At 34.1% G+C, this 17208-nt stretch overlaps 1 protein-coding gene across 11 annotated transcripts in view; it reads left to right on the forward strand.

The window, feature by feature from the left end:
- The window catches only part of RTTN (rotatin), a 142474-nt gene that overhangs the window by 84046 nt on the left and 41220 nt on the right, over positions 1-17208 (forward strand). For 10 of the 11 annotated variants that reach the window (XR_007411726.1, XR_007411725.1, XR_007411724.1 and 7 more), the window contains 3 exons: positions 5526-5715; positions 8051-8142; positions 16672-16765. Coding sequence is in view for 7 of the 11 variants with exons in the window: in XM_049111957.1 (XP_048967914.1) it covers positions 5526-5715; positions 8051-8142; positions 16672-16765 (376 nt within the window). In the remaining 4 variants the exon portion in view is untranslated. The remainder of the gene's footprint in view (positions 1-5525; positions 5716-8050; positions 8143-16671; positions 16766-17208) is intronic. The other variant, XM_049111948.1, reaches the window with a different exon arrangement.

A 17208-nucleotide genomic window follows, 5' to 3' on the forward strand; every position in this document is an offset into this window, starting at 1 on the left:
TATTGCATCCTTGAAAACAATGATTTCAAATTAATTGGAGTGTTCTATGACATAATTTGTGATTTTCGTTGCAAACTTATTTGTAATGATACCTGGTGATTTGAAGAGTTTTCTTTCTTTGCATACTGTCCTTCTCAACTCTCCCTGGCAATTTTGTAGATGATCTGACAGCCCCAGCACATTCACCTGAGGGCAAGTCTGGTAAGGATATAGACATCCAAAGACAGAGCACTTAGACCATGCTGATTTCCCCACTATGCCAGAAGACAGCCCCATCAATTACTGATGGATCTGTGGAACGGAACCTTGTGTATGCATGAAAAGCTTCATTGTTTGGGACCTTGTACCATTAGTCATCTATGGAAAGCCTGAGTCAGACCATTTTTTGTGCATATGCTGGGTTTGGCTTTACTGCCCTGAGTAAAGCTCTGTTGCTAACATGCCATTGCCACTAGGAAGCTTTGGCACGTTGAGAATGGGGATTCAGGCTTAATATTAGTTAAAATAAATCGAATAAAAAATAATGGTGTAATATGTACATATGTACATATTCCAGATTTGATCTTCTTTAAGAACTTATACTCTGGATGAATTGTTTGTATTTTTAGAAGCATTTTTTTTAAGTAAAAATGTATGTGGTTAAAACAACCATTAGAGCTTATAATGAAATTTACTGCCTCTTTTCATTCACAGAGATAGCTTTACCTCCTACCGATTTTAATTCTTTAGGTAGTTACCTTCATATCTAAATAGTAGTTTGCTATAATGTTTGTTCCTTTATTGTGTTGATACACAGGATTTAGCTCATTTAAATAATGTCCTGCAAATTTAGTTCTATTACCAGACTTAGTTTCTCTACCTGCTGTTTCTTGTCTTCTTACCTGTGGATAATATCTCTGTCCCCTCATTAAGAAGGTAAGAAAGTTGTAGCTAAGATATTCCTGTTCTTTCACTTCTGCTAATCTTTGTCAGTTTTATCTTTACTTTTACTTTGTGAATGTTGATGACGTTCATATTCTCTTCAGTCTTGCTTTATATGTAAGTTGATTCTAAAAATTGAAAACTAGTGATTTACTATAGAGCCACTTACTGGGCTGTGGTTATATTTCTGTATCTATACTTACAGGGCTCAGAAGAAAAATTGTCTAATATTTATTGTATTAAAAGTTTTTAATATTTATATGTATATTTCTAATATATATGTGTATATACATGCATAAGTTTGTGTCTGTGTGTGTCTAATTAAGTGATTTGGGTGACTTATTTTTTTTTTCCCTTGGAGTTTCTGTCCCTGGCTATCTATCTATATAATTTTTTTTCTTTGAATTGTAAGTCTATATCGTATCACACTTTTTTCTAAACTCTTAGCCATCCTTTCTTTTTGATTGAGATACTTTTTCCTAGAAATCATCTTCAAAATAATCATATTTCTATCTTAAAAACAAGTACATGAGCAACAAACATAATGAGTTCTTACATATTTGAAAATGTATTTAAATTGCACTTGATAGTTTGGGTAGTTACAAGATAGGTTGAAATCATTCCTTATAAGAATTTTGCTCTACTATCTTCTGACATCCTATACTGCTGATGAGAAGTTGGATGCCCATCTGGCTCTTTTACCCCTTTATGGCCAACTTTTTTGTTTATCATTCTCTCTTTATCTTTGATGTCCTAGAATTTTATGGTTATATATCTTTTTCATTGCTCTTGCTTGACACTCATTAAACTCCTTAATTTGAAGACCTAGATGTTCTATTTTTTTTGACTCTGACACATTTTTTCTTATTATTTATTTATTTATTTATTTATTTTTAAGATTTATTTATTTTAGTGGGAAGGAGAGTGTGCATGTGCTTGCACACAAGCTAGGTAAGGGACGGGGGCGGGGAGAGATGGAGAGAGAAGTGGACTCCATGCTCAGCAGGATTCAATCCCAGGACCGTGAGATCATGAACCTGAGCAGAAATCAAAAGTTGGGTGCTTAACCAACTTAGCCACCCATGCATCCACCCATGCATCCCTCATGTTTATTTATTTTAAAAATAACTTTTCTTTGTTCTCTTTCCATATATCATATGAGTCCTATATTAGGTCTCTCGAATTGATTTTCTTTTTATCTCCTTATCTTTTATATTTTTATCTTAGTCTTTATTTTCTGAGATATCCTTTTGTTCATATTAGAATTTAATTTCTTCAATCTTGGTAGGCTGAAGCAATTTTCACTGTGATATATAGGGAAAGAAAAAAAAAGATTCTTTTTAGAGATTTTATTTATTTGTTTATCTGAGAGAGAGCAAGTGAGGATGTGAGTGGGGGAAGGAAAGAACAACCTTAAGCAGCCTCTGCATTGAGTATGAAGCCCAGCAAAGGGTTTGATCTCATCACCCAGAGATTATGACTTGAGCTGAAACCAAGAATCTGATGCTTAACTCTGTGAGCCACCCAGGTACCCTTTTTTTTTTTTTTTTTAAGTTTTTATTCAAGGAATCTCTACACCCAACATGGGGTTCGAACTCACAACCCCACAATCCGTAGTTTCATTTTCTCTCACTGAGCCAGCCAGGCACAAAAAATAAAATGAGTTCTGAAACCTTATTAAGTAGATGGAATTTTAAACTTGCATTTCTTATTATGATTTATATTGTTATCATTTTCTCAATCTTTTCTTTTTATATTCATAAGGACTAGAGAAAAAAATTTTTAAATATGAATCTTCCTTGACTTACAATGGGGTTATGTCCCAGTCAACTCATTATTGAATTCAAAATATCATAAGTTGAAAATACATTTAATACACGTAACCTATCAAACGTCATAGATTATCCATGCCTACCTTAAATGTGCTCAGAACACTTCTACCAACCTACAGTTGGACAAAATCATCTAATACAAAACTTGTTTTATAATTAAACAGTTGAATATCTCCTGTAATTTATTGAATATTGTACTGAAAATAAAAAGCATGTGATTGAATCAGCTATTTACCCTTGTGATCATTGGCTGACTAGGAGCTGCGGCTGGCTGTTGCTGCCCACCAAGCATTGTGAGAATATGTTATTGAATATCACCAGCCCAGGAAGAAATCAAAATTCAAAGTTTGAAGTGTGGATTTTACTGAATATGTATCACTTTGCTCCATTATAATTGAAAAATTATAGGTTGAACCATTGTAAGTCAGAGACTATTTGTATTTAATTGAAGGGTAAATGTGATTATGTTAATGATTATCACTATGATAATTATATATACTTAGGGAATAACTACTACAGTTCTATATATGTGTAATTTCTCATTTACTTTGGAAATACTTAAAACTAAAAAAAATGGTGGATTTTATTTTTATTATCATTTTAAAGATTTTATTTATTTATTTATTTATTTATTTATTTATTTATTTATTTATTTATTTATGAGGAGTATGAGTGAGTCTAGGGAGAGATACAAGCAGACTCCCTGCTGAGTGTAGAGCCCAACATAGGGTCCAATCTTAGGACCCTGAGATCATGACCTGAGCAAGTCAAACTGATTGAGCTACCCAGGCTCCCTGAAAAAGTGGATTTTACAAGACAGTGAGTTTGTATTACCTTTCCTTTTAGCAATTGGTATAACCATCAGCCTCAGGAAACGTTTAGAGAATAAAGAATCAATAGATTTAATGAGAGCTCTTGAAGAGCTTGTTTTTAAGATTTATATAGTTTATATTCCTTCACTTATTTTTGTTAAACATTTATGAATTTTGGACTGTGGTGTAACTTATCCAGGAAATAAGTATATAGGTATAATTTTGGAAAAGTAAAAATTTTATGTAATTTGTGTAATAAAATTTAAAAATTGTTCTGGGCATCATTATGAAATATATTTAGAAAAGGTAGTATCATCCTACTTTGTTTAATCATTTTATTTTATTGGTTTATTGAAGTTTGTTAAGTTGTTGGAGCTAAGCTAGTAAATTTAGCTGAATTATTTATAATTCTCATCTTGGTTGTTAATTCCTTCTCTGAATTATTGTAATGAGAGCTTTAATTCATGATTTTAAGCAATTCTTACAAATCTCCTCTGTATTTCACGTTTTGTACATTTAGAATGTTGTAAATTGCTTAAAAGATAGAGGAGTTTGAAGCTGTGGATATTAGGATTGGCTCTGTGGTTTGGGATGAATTATTTCATCCCAGATAATAAAATAAAGTAGTACATGAAAGGGCCACATTGTCTGAAACATATACCATGGTTAACAGACAGCCACATGACCCTGTTATTGTACTTTACTCTGTTTTGTCTGCTTCTTCCAGACCTCAAAATTTAAAGTTACACAGGGGCCATCATGTGCTGGTTGCTTATTATATATTCTTATTTCTTATTAAATATGTAAATTGCTTTATTATTAGAATACAGCAATAACAGATTTATAACCATAAAATTTATTTAATAATAAAGTAAGATATTTGATTATAATGATAATATCCTGAAAAAAAGATTAATTGAAATGATCATATTGATTTAATTAAATCTTTAACTTGTGAATTATTTTATCTTCCAGATAGTAAGTTTTAACATCCATTTTTCCTTGGTGATGAGGAGGCCTGAGAAAAGGGACCCATACACAAATCTCAGAGTTAATGATACATTTTGGATATATTTTGACCATACCTTTCCTGCTAGAACTTAGATTGCTGTTTTCTGTCTTTTATTTTTCTCTCTCTTATGGTCTTTTTTAAAAATCATAACTTTATTGTCATTTTCCAAAAATAGAATTATAAGCCAGGGACAGGCTTATTTGCAAACTTTAAACCAATCCTGGCTGCTTAACTTTTGCCATTGGATATTCCAGGAAAAGTAATAAGTGGCAGCACAAAAAGATTATTTGGAAAAAAGTACAATGAGATTAAAATCATAGAATGGCAGATTCTTCTCAGCTTCCTGATGGAAAGTGTGTGTGCGTGTGCGCGCCCTCGCACGCGTGTACCCGTGCGCATGCATGCCTGCCTACATGTTTCTGTTGTCACAGTTAATTCAGTGAGAAGTAATGTGGCAAACAGATTTTATCATGTGTAGTGATGAGTCTTTTCATTTTTATCTGGCATATTGATAGGTGCAAAAAATAATTTGGAACATAATTACTGGATCACATTATTTCAGATATTTGAATATTCTGTGTAGGTTGAAAAATACTGCTTTTATTGTATTCGTGGATCAAGAAATGTAATTACTTGGTTAAAACTGTACCATTTTATAGATGCATTGTAAACTAATGTTTATCTCTCAAGAGTAGATCAGCCTTCTGCCTTCAGAGGATTTTTAGGCAGCAAAAACTTAGAGTACTATGAAATATTTGCCCTAGGTCACACTGCTTTGAGTGTGGAAGGACAGAGTCAGGTATAAGTATCCTGGTAGCACCTGGGACCCGTTTGGTCCCTTGGGGGTGGGGGGGGAGGCGGGGGTTGAGAGGCAGACAGCAGGTCTTTTTGAAGAAATTACATTATAATCAGGGTGTCTTTCTTTTTCTCTCCCTCTTTTCCTTACAGGGTCCCTGTGTCCACGATGAGGATTCTGGCCTGTCGCTCATAGGAAAACCTGCCCTTCAGGCTCTTCTATATCATTGCCATTTCTATGAACATTTGAATCAGATGATAAAACACTGTTACCTGGGACGATATACATTTGATTTGAATTTTTCTGCTCTGGATGGAACTTCAGAAGGTAGTGATTTAAATGGTAGTATATTTTTATTTTTATGAAATCTAACTATTTAAAAACTATTGAAAACCTACGTAACCTATGTGTTTGTTACAAAATATTTTTAAAAAATTGAAAGTACCCAGGAGAGCATTTATCTCTGGGCCCCACTACACAGAGATGACCTTTGTTAACGTCAGGGTGAATTTTCTCGTCTTCTCTCATCCTATAGCTTTTGTTTGTTTTACATGATTGTGTTCATATCTATGTATATTTTTGTTCCTTCCTTTCACTAAACATTGCTTAAGCATTTTTCTATGTTATAAATTCTTCATGGAAAACATTTTGACATCTTATTAATTTTTTATAAGTTATTTCATGCCCTTCAGTAAAGTTTTACTGTTTTTTTTTTTTTTTCTCTTTTTGATGTTTTAAACTTTTTGGAAGGTTCTTTCTAGGTAATCAAGAATGAGACCTTTTCATTCTAAATTTTCTTTTTTAATTTTTAAAAAATTTTATCTAAATTCAATTTGCCAGCATGTAGTACAGTACCCAGTGCTCATCTGATCAAGTGCCCTTCTTGATGCCTGTCACCCAGTTACTCCATCCCCCCATCCTCCTCCCCTTCTGCAACCCTTTGTTTGTTTCCCCAGAGTTAGGAGTCTCTCCTGTTCATCTCCTACTACATTTTTTCTTTTTTTTTCCTTTCCTTTTCTTATAAGGTTTTATGTATTCATGAGAGACACACAGAGAGAGGCAGATACATAGGTAGAGGGAGAAGCATGTTCCCTGTGGGAAAGTTGATGTAGGACTCAATCCCAGGACCCAGGAATCACAACCTGAGCCAAAGGTAGACGCTCAATCACTGAGCCATCCAGGTGCCCCTTCTACTAAATTTTCTAATTTGTTTTGCTAATATATCAAAAAGCTATTTGCTTTTGGTATGGTACTCATTTATCAAAATATCTTACTGAGGGACACCTGGGTGGCTCAGTGGTTGAGCGTCTGCCTTCACAGAGCTTGATCCCGTAGTCCCGGGATCGAGTCCCACATTGGGCTCCTGGCATGGAGCCTGCTTCTCCCTCTGCCTCTGTCTCTGTCTCTCAATAAGAAATAAATAAAATCTTAAAAAAACAAAACAAAACAAAACAGAAAACAAAATATCTTGCTGAAACCTTTTTATTTCTATTTCTAGATTCTTTAGATTTCCTATGATCTTAGCACATATTAATATTGTGTCTCATAATAATAAATAATTTAATGATTTAAAAAATATGTTATATTTTAAGATTAGTCTTTGCTAGTATTTTTTGAAAATCTTGACATAATTTCTCACTCACAGAAAAGGTGCAAGAATAGTATAAGCATTCTCAAATGTTAACATTTTATGGTATTTGTTCCCCTACATGTATATGGGTATGTGTTTATAAATTTAAAAAATTTATTTATATGCATTTATTTATATGCAATATACATGTATATATATGTTTTTCTGAGCTATTTAAGAGTGAATTGCAGACATAATTCCTTTACCCTGAAATACTTAAGTGTGAACTTCTAGTTCACTTTTCTGCTCAATTCTTGGAGGAATTAAGAGGAAAATGACATTTGATGAAGTTTTTGAACTTAAAAAAAAAAAAAAACACAGATTGAGAGAGGGAGGGATATGGGGTGGGGGCAGAGGGTGAGGGAGAGAATCTTAAGCAGGTTCCATGCCCAGCTCGGAGCCTGATGTGGGCCTTGATCTCATAATCCTGGGATCATGACCTGAACTGAAATCAGAGTCAGATGCTTAACTGACTGAGCCATCCAGGTGCCCTAGAAGTGTCAAAAAAAAAAAAAAAAAAAAGAGAGAGAGAGAGAGAGGCAGAGACACAGGCAGAGGGAGAAGCAGGCTCCACGCAGGGAGCCCGATGTGGGACTCGATTCTGGATCTCTAGGACCATGCCCTGGGCTGAAGGTGGCGCTAAACTGCTGAGCTACCCGGGCTGCCCTGTCTGAACATTTTAAATAAGTGTTCAACATCATTGAAATCTTTTGTGAGCTTGTTAGACATGCAGAGTTATGGCTCCCATCCTGATTTAGGGGGGTGGAATCTCTGGCAGTAGGACCCAGGAAATAACTTTAACAAGTCCTTTATGATTCTTGTGCGCATTAAAGTTTGGGAGCTGGTGGTCTTGATAAATTAGATTAAGCAAGGTCCACTAATTGTCATTAAAATGTTTAACAAGTTTTATATATAAATTAATTAAGAATAATAAAAATTAAGCAAACTTTTTTCCTTAGTTCTTGATTGGTTTTCTGTAACAAGTGATCTTTCTATTCAATGTTATGGTACCCAGGAGACTATGTTGATGTTTTCCTGTTGTCGCAGGTTTAGATGACTCATTCAAGTTTTGGAGAGCTCCATCTAGGATGTCCAATCAAGATCAAGATCCAAGTTCTCTCTCCACCTTGGAAACAATGGTACTTCTAAAGAATGCATGAGTGCTTCATTTTGAATCTCTGAAAATACTTGAATTTACACAGTGGACAGATTAAGACTGTATACAGAGTATAAGGTTATGATTTAGGTAGCTGTGATTTACTTACTTTTAAAAATTTATTTATTTATTTTTTTAGTAATCTCTGTAGCCAACATAGGCTCAAACCCACAACCCTGAGATCAAGAGTCCCATGCTCCACTGATTGAGCCAGCCAGGTGTCCCAATAGCTGTGATTAATTTAAACTACTGTCTTTGTAGAACTAGGGTCCCATGTACTCATATAGCTATGCTGAATGTCCTTTTAGATGAATTTATAACCTTTTTTATACCTTATTTGATAGACCGAGAAGCATAAAAGTTCAAAAATGTTTATCAGTAGTAATAGAATAGATCCCATGTGATAATAATGCTTGATTACTGTGCGGTTTTGCTTAAGGACAAAGCAATTTGGAGAAAGTGGGCCCATTCAAGTGATTCCAGTTTGGTACTAGAGATTCTGAACATTATTTCTAAATATTTGTGTCAGAAGCTTGTTTTCATTGTTTGAAATACCTGAAATTTATGCCTGCCTGCCTTCCTTTTTCTTTTCATTCATAAGTTGCTTTGTTCTAAAAAGTTTGAGATACACCAAGTATTTCTAAATATGACTGATACTAGGTTTCACTTTTTTTATAAGCATAAGAAATGATTGGAACAGTTACTGTGTCATAGATCTATCAGGAAGGCAGAGGTGCACGGCACTCCTACTTCCAGGAGCAAAAATAATATGAGCATAATAGATAATTATAAGGCAGTAATAAAATTCACCTCCTATAGTTTCTCAACACTGGTACTTTTTTTTTTTTTTTTTTTTAAAGATTTTGTTTATTCATAAGAGACATGGCAGGGGGGTGGGGGCGTGGGGCAGAGACACAGGCAGAGGGAGAAGCAGGCTTCCTGCAAGAAGCCTGATATGGGACTCGATCCCTGATTCCGGGGTCACACCCTAAGCCGAAGGCAAATGCCCAACCGCTGAGCCACCCAGGAATCCCAACACTGGTACTTTTTGCTACAGTTTTAGGTGTCATGATTTTCTGTAGACTCAGAAGAGTTTGTGGTTACTGCTGCATTGAACCTTTATTTGGAAAAGTTGACTAATTACCTCATTTCCACTAGATGTCATGCTTTCCTTTCTGTGCTAGAAATAGTATGTATTTTTGTTTCAACAAGAGAAATCATATGATTAAATGCAAAAAGGAGCTGTATTAGTTATTTAATTCACAGAAGGGCAGCATTAATATATGCTTAAAAGTAATTCTTAGACTTCGCTGTCTATTAAAAGGGCTATCTATAGACTAAGCTTGAAATTTGTACATGCTTCAGTTGTTTGCTTTATAGTAGGAACTCAGTAAGTAGTAATTGCTCTAATTAACTTTGAGTCATCTTAGCTATTTTGTAAATACCAAATTGTATTTATCATACGTAAGAAGATTTGAGTACTTTTGCATTTCTCTGTTTTATAAGAGATAATAATATATAATAATAATAAACATATACAATATACCTAATAATAGATACTTTAGTAATAACAAATCTCAGAGATCAAGATACTAGATTTTCTGAGAAAAATTTTGGAAATATTTATTTTAGTCATTATTAAAATAGAAGTACTTAATAGAGCCTAAGATTCTTATAACTTGGTTGTGTTTGGATGTTACATATTCTTTTAGAAATATATACCAATGAAATCTGTTATTTTTTTTTAAGAATTCTTTTATAGTTCTTTGTGAGATTTTGTATAGTTTCTCAAAAGATAATTATCTATTAGAATTTTTATAGTCAACTCTTTGTTTTCTTCTTTTTTGATTCCAAAAAGAAGAGCTTTGGTATTGGTGACTCTTAGTCACCAGATTGGTGACTTATTCATAGAAGTAGTCTCATTACCCCAATTTTACTAATAATCATGTTTTTTTTTGTCATGTCAGAGATATTATCTGTCCTTGTTCACAGGAAAAAAAATTCGGGGAATTTATTCATCACACCAGTAAATATTTATTTATTTTCAAAGATTTATTTATTTTTTTGAGAGAGAGCATGCATGGGAGGGAGGGTCAGAGGGAGAGGGAGAGGGAGAAACCTCAGCAAACTCACCACTGAGTGCGGACCCAACTCAGGGCTGGATCCCAGGACTCTGAGATCATGATCTGAGCCAAAACCAAGAGTCAGACACTTAACCGACTGAGCGACCCAGGCATCCCATATACCAGTATTACTTTAAACCTAAGCTGTCATACTTACATCAGCTAATACTTTGTTAAGTATATGTTGAAGTTACAAATTGAGGTATCTGTTCAGTGGATTTAAATCTTGCCAATAAGTGTACCTGGTTATTTATATCATTATTTAGTGTATTTCCCAGATATGACAAAAGATACAGTTTATTTATTGATTTGTTTATTTTTCCATTTTGTCTTTCTAAGGAAAGCACTATCTTTTGATTTGGGTCATACCATCTAGTGTGCTGTTGCTAGGTCATTATCCATTCTGGGCAGTTAATGTTATTTTAGGGACTTTGATGGTGTTCCCTAATGAATATATTAGTTCAGTTGTTTGACAATCTTTATAGGGATTGGGACATGTTTGTTCATAAAGTATAGACAGGGTAAGGAGTGTCATTTTCACTTTGGGGCATTGCCCTTGTAAGTAGCTTTTCAGAGATGGCTTCCTTCCAGCTCAGTGTCTCCTTCTCATAGGTAGGAAGGGTCAGGCATTGGTTGTTTTTCCTCCTGAAGTCTCATTTCTACTTCTTAGAAATATCCACATTAGGTGGGTACCTAGGCCTAGTATACACCAGTATGCATCAACAATTTTCTGACCAAAATGTGGTCTTCTTTTTTTACTGCTGTTGAGCAGAATTATGTCTATGTTTTTTTAATCCGTTTTATCAATTGTCAAAATAAAGGAGTTGTGGTTTCTTTCCTTTTGAGCTTTTCTTTGTGAAATATGTGATTCTCTGAAACTTTTGGGAACACCAGTTTAAATAAAAATGATTTTATTTTAGTTTAAGTTTATTTAAACATTTAAAGAGAAATGACTCATGGGTCTTCATAAACTTAAAAGTATTGAAAGTCATTCTTACTTTTGCTATTTTACAAAAGAAGAGATTAAGGCATGCAGTGAATAAGTGTCTTGGTCAAGGTTCCAGTGCTGGCATTATTTGAATCCAGAAGTATGTTTGGTTCAAGTTGTTGGCCATGATGTTCCACTCCTTCACGACAAAGCAGATGTGATAGGTGCTATGATAGATGTTATGGTCAGGGTGCAGTGAGGTTACATTAGAGGGCATGTACGAGAAGTAGCAATTGAAATGAGCTTTAAAGATTAATCTTTCTTAAATATATGCACACATTTACAGGGAGTTGAAAAGATAGTCACATATGTCTGAGGATTCAGTACCGTCTTATAAGAGTTGAAAGTCTTGTCAAGAACTTAAAGCACAATGAGAAAATAACTGCATGCCAAGTTGTGTGGTACTACTGAAAGTATAGAAAACTCAGAAAATGCCTAGTTTGTTTGGAGTGTGGAACAAAGGCTAAAGTTTAATTACCAGATTAGGGGTTAGCTAAGAGAGCTAAGTCTGTTTTTGGATTCGAAGAGGTAAGCCATAATAGCTATAAAGATACAGCTCTAAAGATATTTCAGCAGAGTAAAATACATTAAATATTACAGTTGATGTTACAAAATATATATTGGCATTTGTGTGATGGTCGTTACAAGTTATTTTATAGAATGAAGAGTAGACCAAGGACAGTTAAACCAGGGATGAATCGAAGAGGCTTTAAAAAAAATAGTTTTGACATAGGAATTAGTGATAGAGTAGGTACATCCTTCCAGTGTGGTGACCCCAGGAAAACCTGGAAAGACAGCAATTTGCATGATGGTGGAGAGAAAGAAAATGATATACTTTGTTTAAATAAATTTCAACCAACTGTGGATTACCCAGGATCTAAGAACTTGTATATTATAGTTAGAAAGGAAATATAAGTAAGATTCTAATTCCTAAGTGTTGGGAATATAGGCCACAGGGCTGTAGTACAATGAAAATAAACAGGTGTGTTGGTTTTTTTGGTTTGTTTTGTTTTTTTAAAGATTTTAAATATTTATTTGACAGAGTGAGAGAAAACACAATCAGGGAGCTACAGAAGGAGAGGGAGAAGCAGGCTCCCCAATGAGCAGGGAACCTGATGTGGGGATTAATCCCAAGAACCTAGAGATCATGACCTGAGCCAAAATCAGGGGTCAGATGTTCAATCAGTTTAGCTACCCAGGCACCCTTAATATCAATTCTTTTAACAAAACTTAGATATTGATGGTTAGTAATGCCGCCATATTAGTTTTTTCTAATTTTTTTTTTTTTTGTATGTGACATTAGAATGACTGTAATAGCTAGTGAAAATAGAATATTCATTCCATCCTGTGCATGGTACTATTTTATAAATAATTTTTCTTTTAAAAATCATTAGAAAGAGAAAATAGTATTTATTTTGTGGGTCTTTTCCCCCCTGTATTTTGTATTCACTTTGGTGTGTTTGCAGTTATCCAAACTAAGTTACTATAGAAGGATAGCCATCAGTGTCAAGTGCAAGCATTTAAGGAAATTGGCAAAAGCATTTTGAGATAGATTTCAACAATTTTATTAAGCAGATAACTGTAACTAAAATGGGTATACTAAATATACTTAATTTTGGTAAACTGTATTTTATATAATTAGTTTTAACATATGTAGAGAGTCGACTTTTGGCCTTTACAATTTATATGTTAATAGCCTCTAGTTTGCTGTTTGCTGTAGTGTTACAGATGGGTTAAGGTGTTAAATCTACACCATTTGAATGTGGTACCCTCTTACAAGTGAAGAAGCGGTATATTCAAGAATTCAAGCATTTGGCCTAGGGTCACAAAGCTAATGTAGAGTGGAATAGGACAAGCTCTAGGAAACTTCTTCTCATAAATTATATACAGTAGGGCATTGGGACTGTGACTGTATCCTAGGGTTAAGTCTCTGCATGTGAGTGAGTGATCTTATTGTTAGGCAAGAATCTTATATATCATCCTACACTCACTCCTTTAGAGATATATAGATCTATATATATTTGTATTGTACACAATCTATTTGAATCATGGATCTATATATAGTCAAAGCAATTTAAAGTTCTTGTTATAATTTGGTGAGAATTAATAATTATAAATTGTGAACTGTGCCAGAGCTTTTCTGCTCTTGGGCATAGAACCAGGTATCATCTATAGTAATGAACATGTGAAACCTGGAGTTCCTTAGAAGCCTTCATACTTTTATTAAAAATGTGAGTAGATTTGTACCCTTTTTCATCTCACGGATCCTCATTTTCTTCCTTTGTTCTCTTTTAATTTTTTAAAAACCAAATAACTTATTTGGGAACCAATCTACTTTTGATGAAAGAGGATAGAAAATATTACAAAATTACTTGACAGATAAAATATTCAAGTCCTAAATTGGCTTTCAGAAACTTTGAAGCATCCAGTGAACTCTTCATTTCTGTAGGGCAGAATACAAAGAAAATAGTTTTGAACATTGATGCATTTTGTTTATATGATGGAAATGGCCCAAATTCTACTTTGATATGGTAAATGACTTTGCTATTTTCTGCTACTTCAAAGGGACTCTTAAAATTGTAACTGCCTCTTTTACAATAAGGCATGATTCAGAAAGCTTCTTTAGCTATCAAATCTGTTTATAAACACATTGAAGAAAAGGCTATTATCTTTTTTAGTTTTTATAAGCAAAATTTGATTCTGTTTTAGGACAGTGGCTTTAAGTAACACCAATCTATCTGCACTAACAGGCTTTTATTGCCTTTTATAATACTAGTAAGGTGATAAGGCTAGAAGTATATATACTTCAGTTCAAGGAAAACTCAGTTTTTTTGGTCTTAACAAGGGAATGTAAATTGAAAATCTCAGGCTGTGTTATGTGGCAAACAGGAAAGAGGAAAATGTCTAGATTTTGATTTTGTACTGAAGCCATCTTAATGAATAGAGCAAGTGATAAAAGAATTAGACTCACTGTTATGAGGACAGCCCTGGCTTCGCAGCTGGGGCTTTCTGGTTACTATGGGGTAGAGAGAGGAGATCGCAGGTGAGAATGTGTGTTCTCTGCTCTGGGGCAAGAGGTGACTTAGCCATACTCAGCTTGGCTGGCCAGCATTCTGGAGGTTTGTCTGAGGACTTCCTCTGACCTGAGCGTATTGGTGCTATCATGAATATATGTCATGTCCTCAACCGAGAATCCTAGTTAGAGTGTGACCTTGGACCCTTTCTTGTGGTCCTGATCCCAGGTGAGGACCTAGACTGGATCAGCCCTCTTCTACCTATGGCATAGGCTCATGTGAACCCCCTTCAACTTCCAGAAGCTAATACTTGAATTTCAAAGTGGACTAGTTATTACTTGGATTTTAAGATACACAAGTAACATATTTACATATGGATGTATATATTATTACATATAATAAAAAAATACCATTGGAGATTATTTTCAAACAAGTAAGGATTTGAGCATAGAACCGAAGCCATTCAGTTTAATACTTTTTATCTTTACTTGTTAAAATAATAATGTGGAAATATAGCAAATTTTAAAGGTATAGATAAGTTAGTAGAAATATAAGTCACCCATAATCAAATTTTAAAACACAATGTATATAAAGAAGTCCTTGTGTTTTCTCAACCATATAGAGTAAGTTGTAATACAACTATTAGGTAGGTGCTTTCTAAAATCATACTTTCTAAATTTGTGTATCACTTCCTTGGACTCTACTGAGGAAAATCACAACTTTTATTAATATCTGACCTTTTGGTCACACATTATGACTTTCCTTTCTTCTAATGAGCTCGGTAATCAGTGGGCCCTTAGAAGCCTTCCTGCGCTGAATGCTACCTGTGTTTTTTTTGTTAGTTTTTGTGTAGTGAGGATTGCTTGAGTGTCAGTTGAAAGGATGTTCAATGAAAAGGTAAAGGATTCTGGCATCGTTGTCCTCCTAAATTTTATTATACAAACAAAGGAGCTTGTGGTAGGCTCTGTATTTAATTGGTCAGCTCCTGTGTCTTGTGATAACCGTCTCAGTTATGATTGTCGTCTTCACAGACCATGAAAGCTATTTGGATGTCTGTTGACAGGAATTTTTTTTCACATATCTTAGACCCAGTTGTAGGTAAATGTCATTATCAGAAAAATAAACTTCAGGGTTTTTCCTATTACCTGGATCTAATATTATATAAAATAAGGTATTTAATATATTATTTATAAGTGTTTATTTAGACTGAAATTTATCCAGGTTTACTTTCTTAGATGACTTTATGGGCTTGGCTTATATTTATTGGCTACAACTTTCTGTTATTTATTTGTTATCGTGATGTCATACTTGAAGTGAGAGATGATTAAAGTCTTAAATTGAAAGGCGATTTTAAAAACTGTATATAAATTCCGTCAGCCATTTTCTTCAGATTTGTATTCTCTTTACTAACAGAAAGTGAAAACAAAAATAACCTTGGTTTTTGCTTTATTCTATCATATTAAGTCTAAGGTGCCCTACTTTATATGTTAAGATACATATACAATCAATATACAGGTACTGAGCTGTGTGGTATCTGGGTTCAAGGTAGGGTTGATTCATAAGTTCTAGTGACAACTCATACAGTATGCATGCACTGTATGGAGCTTATCCAGGTATGGGAAGTTCAGGCTATTTCAGAGAAAATAAATTGATGGTAAGAAAAAGAGTGATCTGACCTCTCTAGATATTTTTCATATAGAAGGTGCCAAACACATAAGTGTAAACTTTTCCTGTATTAGGAGACCACACAGTCTGCTCATCTGTAAACCTGTAGATGAAATTGTTTGCCTTCTACAGAATTTATATTATGCTTAATGTTTTAAAAAATACTGTATTCTGAAACACAGTGTCAACATACTGCCTGAAACAGTTCTTTTGTGATATGGGGAAAGGTAGAGAAAAATCTTTTAATATTTCTGTTGATTTTTTTCTTAGGCACTTTTAAAATTTGTGTGTGCTATTTGAAACTTATTTAAAAAAAACCCTCTTATTATGAATCAAATAGAGCAAACTATCTTAGGGAAACAGTGAATTATGCCAAAGTTAAAGGAGCATGTTTTAGGCTTTTAACATTTGGGCAATAAGAGGGGATAGGCCTTATCCAGACCTTAAAATCCTAAATGGGCTTTAAGTCAAAACTTTGCTCCTTTAAGTTACTGATTTATATAAAATCCAGCAGGTCCTATAAGAGGTAGGAAGTGCCATTCAAAAAACTTACAACTCTCAAGATATGGAATGTTTTCCAGTCATATTAACTAGTGTGGTTTTGTTAAAAACCTTCTGGTTTAAGGATATTTTCTGTACATGTTGTTTCTGTTTCACTTACTATGTGGGAACATGAATGAGTGAATGTTAGGAATAAAATAATTTCCTTTGCTCCTTGATAGGTGACACCTTCATCGGGGAGTACTGAATTCCCACCCTTTGGGCCCTCATCGGTGTCTCTCCCTGAGGCTTCACATGACCAGTTTGCGGCTCAAGGTACACTTTCAGGAAGACATTCTGCTTTCAAAAAGAAATGACAAGTTGGTCCAAATATTTTGAAACTAATTGTCTGTATGAGAACAAAATCAAATAAGTCATAAAACATAATGTCTGGATGATAACAAAATGAAGTGACCCAGAACATGATAGAATAAATATATCATAAATTAACAAAACAAATACCCTTAACTAATAAATGGAATTTAGTCATCAGATAAATAGTCTGGCTGCTATCTGGTTTCTCATTAATTATGTGTAAATATTTAGTGTTTGAACTAGGGAACTGATAGATATTAGTTACCTTCATTTTTTTCCCTCTTTAGGGAAAACACTTCAGTTTACTACAGTAGTCCATTTGAAAGTAGAGAGGATCCGGTCATAAGTATTTTTTAAGGGGACGCTTCCATTTTAAAGCCCACAAAATGTGTTGAGTCTTTATT

Source organism: Canis lupus, chromosome 1, assembly GCF_003254725.2.
Source record: "Canis lupus dingo isolate Sandy chromosome 1, ASM325472v2, whole genome shotgun sequence".
NCBI lineage: Eukaryota > Metazoa > Chordata > Mammalia > Carnivora > Canidae > Canis > Canis lupus.